At 39.7% G+C, this 12,363-nt stretch overlaps 1 protein-coding gene across 1 annotated transcript in view; it reads right to left on the bottom strand.

Annotated features, from left to right (window-relative positions):
• IPO4 (importin 4) overlaps nucleotides 1–12,363 on the bottom strand; it is a 132,563-nt gene that overhangs the window by 42,860 nt on the left and 77,340 nt on the right. Inside the window, 2 exon segments of the mRNA XM_089677176.1 lie at nucleotides 3,101–3,158; nucleotides 3,461–3,538. Coding sequence (XP_089533302.1) covers nucleotides 3,101–3,158; nucleotides 3,461–3,538 — 136 coding nt within the window.

Here is a 12,363-nt window from a genome sequence, read left to right as displayed (position 1 = left end):
AATGATGATGCAAACTAAATTAAAGGAGTACAGTCTTCTGAAACTTTGGGAGATTCCAAACCCATTTGTTACTACTGTTAGAAATGATTGTATGTTAGCATTGTGACCTACCTATAATCTGAAGGACGTAACATCTAGTGAGTAATATTCCCACAGGTGGAGGACTCACACAGTGTGCACTGACACACATCTGGATACATCTGAAATGTGGTTATCCATCACACGTTTTATTTTTACTGTGGACTTTTTTTCCCACTAAGTGCATTTCCTTCTTGGACATTTAAAAGGACTTCTTGTTATTATTATACAGGATTTATATAGCGCCAACAGTTTGCTCAGCGCTTTACAATATAAAATGGGAGACAATACAGCAACAATACAAAAGGGTTAGGAGGTCCCTGCTCCTTGGAGCTTACAATCTAAGACACTGAATATGTTAAGCACTGCATTTTATTTTTTTTACCTTTTACCTTTATTATCTTCACACCCCATCTGCTGTAAACAACTGAATCTAATAATTTGGTGCCCAATATCAGATATTATAAAGAGTAACTCCACTTTTGTTGAGAAAAAAAAAAAACATTCCCCTCTGGGTGATTTATGTACATTGCAGGAATTGTAATACACTTTGTTGCAGCTTCCTACCTTTCGTTATTCTGAAGAAGTAGCTGTTTGTCCATGTGCAAAGTGAATCTGAATGGGAGTGAATGTATAATTATCACTAAACTGCTGCATTTTCAGGGTTCTGGTTAGAAAAGTGGCCACGGTCTGCATCTCTTTAGTTGCAATTTCCCTTTGGGAATATCTCATCAAGAATTACATTTTTGTTTCAGGGGAGGACCAAAATCTGACTTGTGCAGATTTATTGGAAAAAAGTAAGGCAATCACACAAGCAGGAAATGACATTTCTGGGGGATATTCTGTACACCATTTGCATACAGAACGCCTCCAGGTTGCCATATTGCATTATAGATTGAAAAGGAAAGGTCATTTTTTAATAACATTCAGTTGCAGTATGACTTGTTGTGCTTAAATATACACTGTTATTTCTATTTATTTATTTATTTATTTTTTCCCTACGAAAGTGAAGTTACCATTTAAACATCCTCTTAAACCTCAAAACCTATGATACACATTCACAATTTAATGTGTTTCAAAGAATATCATAAAAAGCAGACCTCATAGAATTTCTCATCTCTGAACAGCTACAACCACATCATATCAGTTAATAATACACAATATACATTTATGAAATTCAGCAAAGAATCTAGTCCACAAGAGTAGTTGGAATGTAACTGCCTCAACATTTAGGCCCCATTCACAGAGGTGTACTAAACAGACAATGTGCGTTCAGTGCCATACACCCACAAGGCTGTCAAACAGAGCAGCAGCTGTGTCTATTCACCTGCAGCATCTCAATTGAAATAAATGGGACTGCCTGCATGGGGACACATGAAGCACCTGTGCATCCCCTTGCAGGCACACAGGGCCATTGCATGGGCATATGCTATAGTAACTCTTGTGAACAAGGCCTTCTAGAACTCTGCTCAAGGTTTTTGTTCCCTCTAGCAGGACAAGTTTGCCTACAAGGAAAACAAAAGTGTATCTAAACCCAAAAACAAAAATGTAATTTATTGCAGCAAACAAGTTCTTTGATGTGGTGGCTGTATTAATTTCTTCAGGCATTTTTACATTTATTTTCACCTAGAGAATCTGCCAATAAACACACTTCCTGTCCCAGAGTGACAATGCTCACACCCCATATTATATTTATAGAAGTGTTGTCATCCAAGGACATAACTACAGAACACCTGTCAGGTGTTCTGTAGTTCACAGAGAGAGCTGGGACCGATGATAGCTTATAATAGTCAACACAGTCAAGATCATAATTTTCGGTGGATCAACTGACATTTTTTCACCTAAGAATAGAAATACCAAAAGGCTTTCAACTGTATATTTATCAGACCAAAACGGGAGCAAATAAGAGAAGTTTATTGTTAGGATTTACATACACCTTGATCAGAGTAATTCCATTTTAGCAGAATTGAAAATTAAATTCCCTTTTTGCCCTTACTTCCTAAGTTTTCACAATAAAACTACTGCATCCCTCTTAACTCCATTTCTCCAGGACAGTGGCTAACATTCCTGTACCTCTGCAATACAGCTGTCAGAGTCCAGCATTGCAAGGGGATTCCTTCCCTAATATTAAAAGTGATTGTAAAAGCTAAATTTTTTTTAATAAAAAAATAGTATACACACCCGTTTTGTTCAATAGTATTGCATAAAGCAGTCCCTTACCTCCTGTTGTGGAGTATTCCCGCCAGCGCTGCATTGATAGAGGACTCAGGAGGGTGTTAAGGGAAAAGGGGGGCACAAAAACTGGTAAAACATTTTTTTAACCTTAATACAGGGATTGCATTAAGGTAAAAAATTTTTAACTTTAGAACTACATTAATCTTTTAGATCCTCATATTATAGTCACCTCTTTCATATTACAGCTGCAAGCTACCCATAAAATCGGTATGATTGCCAAACCTTTACCAGTTTATGGCTATGGATTGCTGAACTCCTTGCCAACACTGAAGCAGAAATTAGATGGCTGCACAGATTTTACAATAACATGGTGAGACTTGTTACTGCTATAGCTAAAGCAAACTCAATTAACAGCAACATACTTCATGTGTATTCAAAATGGATAATTGTATTTCCCTTTAGAGGCAATGGAGCAGGAGTGTATAGAGCGGAAGACCTGAGGCTGTTCGATAACACGTTTCAAATCAGTGCAGTATGGTGGTTGAGATTTGTGTGGACCACTCCACGTGCTGAAAAGTAGCGCCAGCTTGTCTCTTCGCTAACACAATAAAAATATAGGCAATGCTTTAAAACCTTCCATCCCATTTGATTATCATTTCACCAGGCAAGAGATGATCTACTGACATTTCTTTCCATACACAGATTGTAGCATATCTGCACCAGAAATGAATATGCAGAACAACAATCTAAATTAACACAGGGTAATCTTTACTAGACTAAAGTTAACAACAACATATTTTTGGGGAAAACATATATGAACTCTGCTAAGGGAAAATGCATTCCTTACCTCTATATGTTTAAATACTTCCTGGAAGCATGAGTCAAGATAAGGGAAAAATGAAGAGCTGAAGGAAAAATTGAAAGCAAACGGTGAAATAAAAAAATAAAATAAATAAAAAGTAGCCACATAAATAGCAATTCAGGAACGTTAGCCAGGGAAATGAAAAGGTAGAAAATTAAGAAATAAGAATTGAATATAAAAAAAGTGAGGAAAAATGTATGATTCAGCAAAATATAAAGACAAAACAAGACAAAGTGATATGGAAGGAAAACAGAAAACATAAATATTACCACAACTTATTTTAGGGGAAAGAGAGAGACAAGGAGAATGAAGTAGTAACTGAAACAGAGAATGCATATATATTACCTGGCATTTAGTGCAATCACACCAAGCGAGCTGCATGCCTCTTCCTTCTCATCCACATAAGCATTTTCTACACTGAACCTGTAAAAGAACAATGACCCATTTCATGTCAATTAAGTATTTTTGTATTCACTCTAAAACCTTTTTCTTGGTATCCATTGAGGGACACAGGAAATCTTCGAGTTGGAGAATTGGATGTTGGCAAAGAAAAACTGTAGCCCAACCCAGATCTCCTTCTACCAACATGCCTCATTTTTGTAGCAAGCTGTATCAACAGCATAATCACAAACACAAAGGGGTGGGACCTGTGTCCATCAATGTACAGCAAAAAAATATAAATTTTACAGCGAAATCAAAATATCTGTTTTCCTTTTTGTCAATTGAAGGACACAAGAGTACTTAAAGCTGAGCCCTTGGGTAAACAAATATAGTCTGGATACAAGAAGCCTGTGTATCCTCATAGGAATCATGGTGTGCTTTGTGTAATTCTTCCAGATTTATGCAGTATTCTGGTGTAAAATGTTGCCTCTTTGCAGGAGTTTCTCTAAGAAAGACCAGTCACTGCTGATCTTTCCCCTTATGGAGGATGACTGGTCTTGTGTCCACCCCCTCCTATAGTTCTCTGCAGGCACCATGTAGTGGATGGGCCTGCTAGGTCCCTGCCACCACTCTGCTCTATGCACAGGCTATGTACAGCACAATGATGAGCTACTTTTTCAAGGTAATATCTAGATTTTCAAAGGCACTTGTTGCACACACAATGAGTAGATATAATTTGTAACTCTTAAGGAACATATTTATATGGAAGTTTTTGTGCCTAGGGTTCAGCTTTAAAACTTTGGAACATCCATAGGCAGAGATGTGGGCAACAGGGCAAATAAATACTAATAGCATAAGAATAAACAGCAGATGTGGGGAAAGCCTGCAGTCAGTCTAAAGGACCCTAGACATGAATCTGGCAGCAAAATGAGGCCTGAACATCCACCTGGTAGAATTTAGAGAATGTAGGAAGTCCAGGTGGTAGCCTTGCAGACCTGGGAAACAGTAGCGTCATGCTGAAAACCCCAAATGTCATGGACAGATCTGGTAGCTTTTGTAAACTGACAGGAAAGAATGGAACTCGATTTTTGAGACCAAAGGCTTAAAAAATGGTCTGTCTAGGTGTCTGAGCAACCATGGATGCTGGACCCTTATATAGACCATCTAGAATGACAAAAAAGGAACTCAGTCTTTGTGAAGCCTGAACCACATGTAAACAATAGAGAGAAATATGCTTTTGATGAACTGGAACCAGAGAGAGACAGAGAAACAATGTCCTGGTGGTGGTGAAAGGCCAAAACTACTTTAGGTAGGAAGGGTCCACCATCCATGGTGGCTCAGAGAGACCATTATTTAAGCTTTGAACTCAAAAATCAGATTCCACTCTTCTGTCAAAGTAAATTTTACCAGATCAGAAAGGGTTCTTTGCAGGATAAAGCTGCCAGTTAAGACTTCTCACACGGGTGAATGCTAAAAACACACCACCTTCTTTTTTTAGAGTAAAGAGGGGAATGTCTCTAATAGGCTCAAATGAAGTGCTGAGAGAAAAAAAAAATGCACATACCACGGTGTAAAAGGGGAATGAAAAGGGGGAAATGCACAAGACTTTCTGAACAACAGTCTTAAATTAAGGAATGAGTGGTAAACAGTCTCAATTAAAATTGCAAGAGTGGAGATCCAACCATTAGTGGTGCTGAGAGCCAAATGCTGGTTCTGACCCAGCTGTAGGGAGGAGAAAATACATTGCACAAAGAAATTCCTAGGGTGGAAGCACCTAGACTCACTCCATGAAAAATATGCCTTCTACGGATGATGACAGACCTAGTAAGAAGTACACGTCCTAGCTTCTAACATCGTGGGAGTATAGGATTTAGAGATGCCACATCTTTCAGAACCTAGACTTCAACAGGAATGCTGTTAAAGCCAGTGACTGCGAAGAAGAATGGCAGACCAGTCCTTGAGACATAAGATTTGAATAGTTTAGAAGAGCTCACAAAGCATCCTCCAGGAATCTTACTAGGATGGAATGCCACATCTGCCTGGGTCAGTCAGGATGTCATCCACCTTGAGTGCCCAGGACTCCTTAGCCACAAAAGATGAATAATTAATGACTTCTCCATTTCCAGAGCTGGATTCTTAAGCCACCAAACTAAGGATACCCTGGTTCTCAGTGCCAAATGAATCAAATCTAAAGGGACTGGATTGACTTGTCCCACAAAGTCAGAGTATTGAGTTAAAGATGTTTAAAGTGAAACTGGGCAAATGGGACTACCTTGAATAAGTCTGCCATCATAAACAGATCTCTCATTCAAAATCAAACAGTGAGACGACTCCTGGTCTAAAAAAAACATGGTAAAATCATATGAAAAAACCCCCCATAAGAAATCCATATAGGTAAAAGGTCTGACTGTGGATGGAGGCATCCATAAATATTTTAGGCCATGCATTTAGTCAAGACAGACAGGTCTTGCCATAGAAGCAACAAGAGATTGCATGTCAGGACCCACCTAGGAAAAGAGGCTTTAAAGAGGGACTCTAACCTATTGTCTACTGGGTCTTTGAACACGGGATTATCCTCCATGTGGGCTTTGAGGGTCTTGTTATGACAAGAAATGACAGGAAGTATCCAGTTCCGTAGGAATCTCTCCTCTGTAGGACCCTGTTGGGGAAAGCATTTCGGAGGATAATAAAATCTTCCTCAGGTGAGGTAGTCCCCATACAGAACAGGCTCTACTAGCAAAGGGACAGGGGAAGCCGTGGCTGAATTAGGTAATAGACACTGAAGCTTATTTTCCTAGTCATAAAGTTCAAGACACAGACACTTTTGTGAACTATGATGAAATTGTTTGTTTTAGGCTTAGTTACAAGGTCCTGTGTTCAAAGCCTTAAACAAATAATACAAGAAAGATTACAAACTACTTATAGGAAATTCATAATGTTAATGCAAGCCTGTGATAAAGGAAAAACTCTGAAGGTATTCCATTATCAAAAAGATGCACATACTAAAAAATCTCCTGCTTCCCACCCAATTATCTAGGCACACCAGGGTCTGAATAGTGACTTTCAGCTCCATGATACCCCAACCTAATGTGTAGCTTTCTTTGGAGACTACAGAAAGGGGGCTAGGGTACCAGAGCTCTGTCTTTTAACTAAAATTCAGGTATCCACATACTGAAGGGACCCTTGGCGTGTTCATAAAGTGATCTGTAATGGTAAGTGTGGGCATCAACTTTTTAAAAAAAGTTATGTTGCCCTCACAATATATGCACTAACAGCATTATTTTAAAGTGCAGCTGTATGTTGCCTGCTGAGGGGCAAAGCAAAAGGTTTACATTACTATCTGCACATATTTTCTTTCATTTGCTCAACTTCTTTTGATTCAGCTGCTGAAAGCGGAAAAGTCAGCTGTATGTAGGTCCTGAGTTGCCCCAGTCAGAGATTAAAAAGGGGTGATGATTCTGCCAGCCCTTACATAACAGCAATGCATCAAGCACCGGCACTATCCCATGGAATGAGTCCCATGCCCCTCCATATGTGGAAGTAGAGGGTATTTTCTTCTTTCCTGGCAGTTTAACTGTGCACAGCAGGAAAGGGAAGGAAAGGCAATTATGTGTTAATCACATATAATGCCATTTATAACTCTGCCCCAAATTACATCACCAATCTTGTCTCCAAATATCACCCAAACCATACTCTCTGCTCCTCGCATGACCTCCTGCTCTCTAGCTCCCTCGTCTCCTCCTCCCATGCTCGTCTCCAGGACTTTTCCAGAGCTTCCCCCATCCTCTGGCACTCTCTACCCCAATTTATCAGACTACTCTGCTCACTTTTAGGGGATCTCTGAAAACATATCTCTTCAGGGAAGCCTATTCTGCCCTCAGCTAATAATGGAATCTTCTACTCCTCCTACCAGTCCATCCCCCACAGTTACTACCTTTTGAATCACTAGCCCCTCCCTCTTAGATTGTAAGCTCCAAGGAGCAGGGCCCTCCTAACCCTCTTGTATTGAACTGTATTGTTGCTGTATTGTCTCCCGTTATATTGTAAAGCGCTGAGCAAACTGTTGGCGCTATATAATTCCTAATAATACTAATGTGTTAATGGAGAGGGTGACAATGCACATGTAATTACCCAATGCTTTTCCAATATACTAGATGGACAGTGATATTTTGCTAGAATTCTCTAAATAAAAATATAAATCATTTTATAAAATAATTGTTGGGCATCATTTGGCAGTACAATAAAAGAAAACCCACAGAATATTATGCAGATTTGTGGATTAGGACCCAGTCACACCTCTGTGCTGTGATAACATGTGTGGTAAAGCATATTATGTGTGTTGGTGCTATTCATTGTAAGTGCAGTGACAAACTACAATGCATCGCCCTGTTAAACAAAAAATGCTGTCTGCTTTATTTTTTGCTCTGTTTTGTTTCAATGGAAACGAATGGGCTACCTTAACACAACGCACATTGTGTGACAAAAATCCTGATGTTAAACATGACTAATCAGGCTGGTGTAAATGGGCTTTAAAGAAAAAAAATGAAAAAACTGCTCCAGAAATGCACCTTTTGTTGAATTTTTGACAGGAGAATTCACAGTATGCTGCAAAACCTGCTTACACATATTTTTAAAAATCTTTAACAACAACAGCAACAATAGAACCATAATGGCAGTAGCTACTATGTGATCCTGATGCATACCCTGAGTCATTCATCTGTCTCTCCTGAGTTGCAGCAGGCTGAATCAAATTAACCCTGGACTTCATACTCCACAAAGGATGACCAAAGAGGATAGAAAGCTACAGAGATCAAAGTTCACCCTGTTCTTCACCTATTAATAAAAGCCTAGAGGTAATGCCTCTAAAAGGGCAATAAAACACTTACAAACGACAGGGAACATTTTTTTTTTTAACTTTATTGTCCAGAGGGACTGCAATTGAGATAACTTGGCTATAACACACAGCCATATACTACATGGTTACTATGTCTGCTCAGGCACATAGCTAAATCATTAACCAAACAAACCCCTACATACAGCAAACAGAGCAGCTCCTCCTACCAGAGTACAATATATATTCTGCAGTATTATCACATACAGCAAGATATACATTACAGATTATGCACAGAGAATACGTTATGTGGGTGTAGTGCCATAAGGATTATCTACTAATATTTTTTTCCTTGATAACATAATTATTAACCACTTGCCCTCCAGAGGATTTACCCCCCTTCCTGACCAGGCCATTTTTTTGCAATACGGTGCTGCATTATTTTAACTGACAATTGCACAGTCATACAATGCTGCACCAAAATTAAGTTTACGTCCTTTTTTTTCCCACAAACACAGCTTTCTTTCAGTGGTATTTGATTGCCTGTGCGCTATATACAAAAAAATCCGACAATTTTGAAAAAAAAAAAAAAAAACAAAAAAACATTTTTTACTTTTTCCTATTAACCAATTCAATACCGTGCAATTTTACACCTTCCTGCCCAGGCCATTTTTCAGGTTTCAGCGCTCTCACACTTTGAATGACAATTGCGCAGTCATACAACATTGTACCCAAACTAAAATTTTATCATTTTCTTCACACAACCAGAGCTTTCTTTTGGTGGTATTTAATCATCGCTGGGGTTTTTATTTTTTGCTAAACTAACAAAAAAGACCGAACATTTTGAAAAAAAACCCCATGTTTTTCTTTGTTTCTGTTATAAAAGTTTGCAAATAAATAATTGTTCTTCATAAATTTAGGCCGAGATGTATTCTACTACATGTCTTTGGTGAAAATAACCAAAATTAGGATGTGTTTTTTAGTTTGTAGGAAAGTTATAGAGTTCACAAACTATGGTATAGATCTGAATATTGATCAATCCTGAAGTACTGACAGCCAATCTAATTTCTTGAGGTCCAAGAATGTCAGAATAGTACAGATATCCCCCAAATGACCACTTTTTGCAAAGTAGACAGTCCGACATACTTCATAAGAGGCATGGCGAGTTTTTTGAAGTTGTATTTTTTTGTCATAATTTTTCGGAAAATGAAAAAAAAAATTATTTTCACTATTTTTTTTTTTTTACATACTGTCACCAGTGCAGTACAGTGTCATCATATAACTGGCATGGCGGTGATCAGGGACACTGACAGGTGACAGTGTGAAAAAAAAAAAAAATTATTTTAAATTTATTAAAATTTTCTTTTTTTTTTCATATTTCCAAAGTACTATGGTAACATTGTACTACTTTGGGGAAGTGATCAGTATTTTTTTTTTTTACACAATTTGCTTATAGCACTTTGCTATAGCACAATTACTTTGCTATAAGCAAGCATTTACCTGAATGACATCGATTCATTCAGGGTTTTTCTTTTTTTTTTTTTTGTGCTTAGCTGTGATTTGGCCACAGCTAATCACATGACATGTGACTAGCTGTGACCATTCACAGCTAGACACTAGTATACAATGGATGGCATGAATGAAGCCATCCATTGTATACAACTGTCATGTGACCTGCTGTGATTGGTCACAGCAGGTCACATGGTACTAGCAACGGGGGCTGGTACTCAGATCTGTCATCGGCCGTGTCCGAGGTACACGGCCGGTGACAGATTGCGCCGCTGCGCGGCTCTGCAAGCGTGAACTGCGCATGTGTGGGAGGACGCTATATGGCGGCCTCCCGGAAAGGTAATACATTTTTGCGGATGCCATTTGGCCATAGGCTGAGCGTCAAATGGTTAAACATGTCCAGCAAAAAAAAAAAATTTTAAAAATGAAATTTTGCCATAAACTTTAGGCCAAAATGTATTCTGCTACATTTCTTTGCTAAAACAAAATCCCAACACGTGTAAATTAATTGGTTTATGTGAAAGTTATAGCGTATACAAATGGCGGTGTATATATACTGTAATTTCTATTTTTTTTTTACAAGTTATGGTGGCGATCAGCAACTTATAGCAGGACTGTGCTGGGCATTATGACACTGAGGGGAACGGACTTGGTGTCACTGACATCCCTAGTGCCACCAATACAGTGATCAGTGCTAATAAAAAGAACTAACACTGTACTAATGACACTGGGCAGGAAGGGGTTAACATGTGGGGTGATCAAAGAGTTAGCTGTGTGCTGTTTTTCAGTGTGTGTGCTATCCACTGTAAGCACACTGCTTTGTATGGCTCTGCTACGCAGAGCCATACAAAGTGTGCAGGAACTGACAGCAGAGAGATCTGTGTTGTTTATACACAGGTCTCTCACTCGTCGGTGATACTTGGTGATCGCCGGGGAATCACCAGCTGGGATCCAGTGATCGAAAGCCAAGGCCGCAATGGCGGCATGGATAGGGCACGTGCGCCCCCTACCCGAAATATATATATAATCACACACACACAGGATTTTGCTCAGCCGTGCCACCCTGTAGGGTGGTGCAGAAGCGGGTAGAAGTCTGGTCAACAGCTAACTGAGCTTAAACCTGCTCCCACTCTTCCAGTGTAAGCCCCATGCTACCTATCCTGTAAAGGAAAGATGTGTATACTTCCCTAATCTAAGCGCACTCTGGTCTGGTCATGTGATCTACCCAGCAGCTGGCTTCAGTGAAAAGGAGAGAGCAGTGACAACGGCTGCAGAGCCTGGGTGGTTATGTCACCCACAGGCTTACTATATTGCATGGATATCTATGTATCTATCTAGGCTGTCCCACCTCTACACTGAAGCTGTTCACATGACCGGACCAGAGAGCCCTCAGATTAGGTAACTATAGAAATCATTCCATTACAGGATAGTTAGCATAAGGTATAGAATGGGGGTGGGAGTAATTAAGCTTAATCCACTTTTGACCAGAGTTCTACTTTAACCACTTGCCTATTGGGCTCTTTCACCCCCTTCCTGCCCAGGCCAATTTTCAGCTTTCAGTCCCGTCGCACTCAATGACAATTGCCCAGTCATGTGGCACTGTACTCATATGCAATTTGTACCATTTTTTCACACAAATAGAGCTTTCTTTTGGTGGTATTTAATCACCACAGGGTGTGTTATTTTTTACTAAACAAATGAAAAAGACCAATAATTTTGAAAAAAAAAGTTTCTTAGTTTACATAATAAAATTTCACAAACAGATAAATTTTCTCCTTCACTGATGTGCACTTATGAGGCTGCACTGATCGGCAGCAATGATGGGCACGAATAGGCAGCCCTGAAGGGCACTGATAGGCAGCACTAATCGGGACTGGCAGCACTGATGAGCATGACTGGCAGCACTGATGGGGCTGCACTGATAATTAGGACCACTGATAATTAGTGCCCTGATTATCAGTGTAGATGTCCCCTTGCACACTTTTCGGTTATCGGCATTAGTTTCCCCACGCTGTGACAGCATGAGGAAAATACTGCCGTTACCGGCAAGTGTGTTTACATTGTGATCAGCTGTGACTGGACACAGCTGATCATGTGGGTAAAGGGCCGCTGTGATTGGCCCTTTATCATGGATTTGTGATCAGCTGTGTCTAAAGGACATAGGGTGATCACAAAGCGTGCCGGGTGTGCGCTGCTGCGGGTGCACAGTTCTGGGAGGACATCAATAGACCCCTCCAAGAACTGGATGACCGCACACTAGCCGTCATTCGGCTAGGTGGTTAAAGTATAGCTAAAGGCAAAACATTTTTTTTCTTTAGTTTTGAACAGAGTCGAGAAGGATTAAAAAACCTGTTAGGTTTTTATTGCAGTCTGTGACCCCATCAGGGAGATTCATCCTATTTCTCCTGCTTACCATTATCATCAAAAGAGAAAGTAAAGAAAACCCCAAATTTTGGGTTGTCCCCTGAAAAGTAATAGAGGGGAAATTTCTTCAATGGGGTCATTAGTTCAGGTTACCTGGGGGTAG

This window comes from Staurois parvus, unplaced genomic scaffold (genome assembly GCF_062004578.1).
Source record: "Staurois parvus isolate SC_StPar_1 unplaced genomic scaffold, SC_StPar_1.0 ptg000178l, whole genome shotgun sequence".
NCBI lineage: Eukaryota > Metazoa > Chordata > Amphibia > Anura > Ranidae > Staurois > Staurois parvus.
This window is presented reverse-complemented; position numbering and strand designations above follow the sequence as displayed.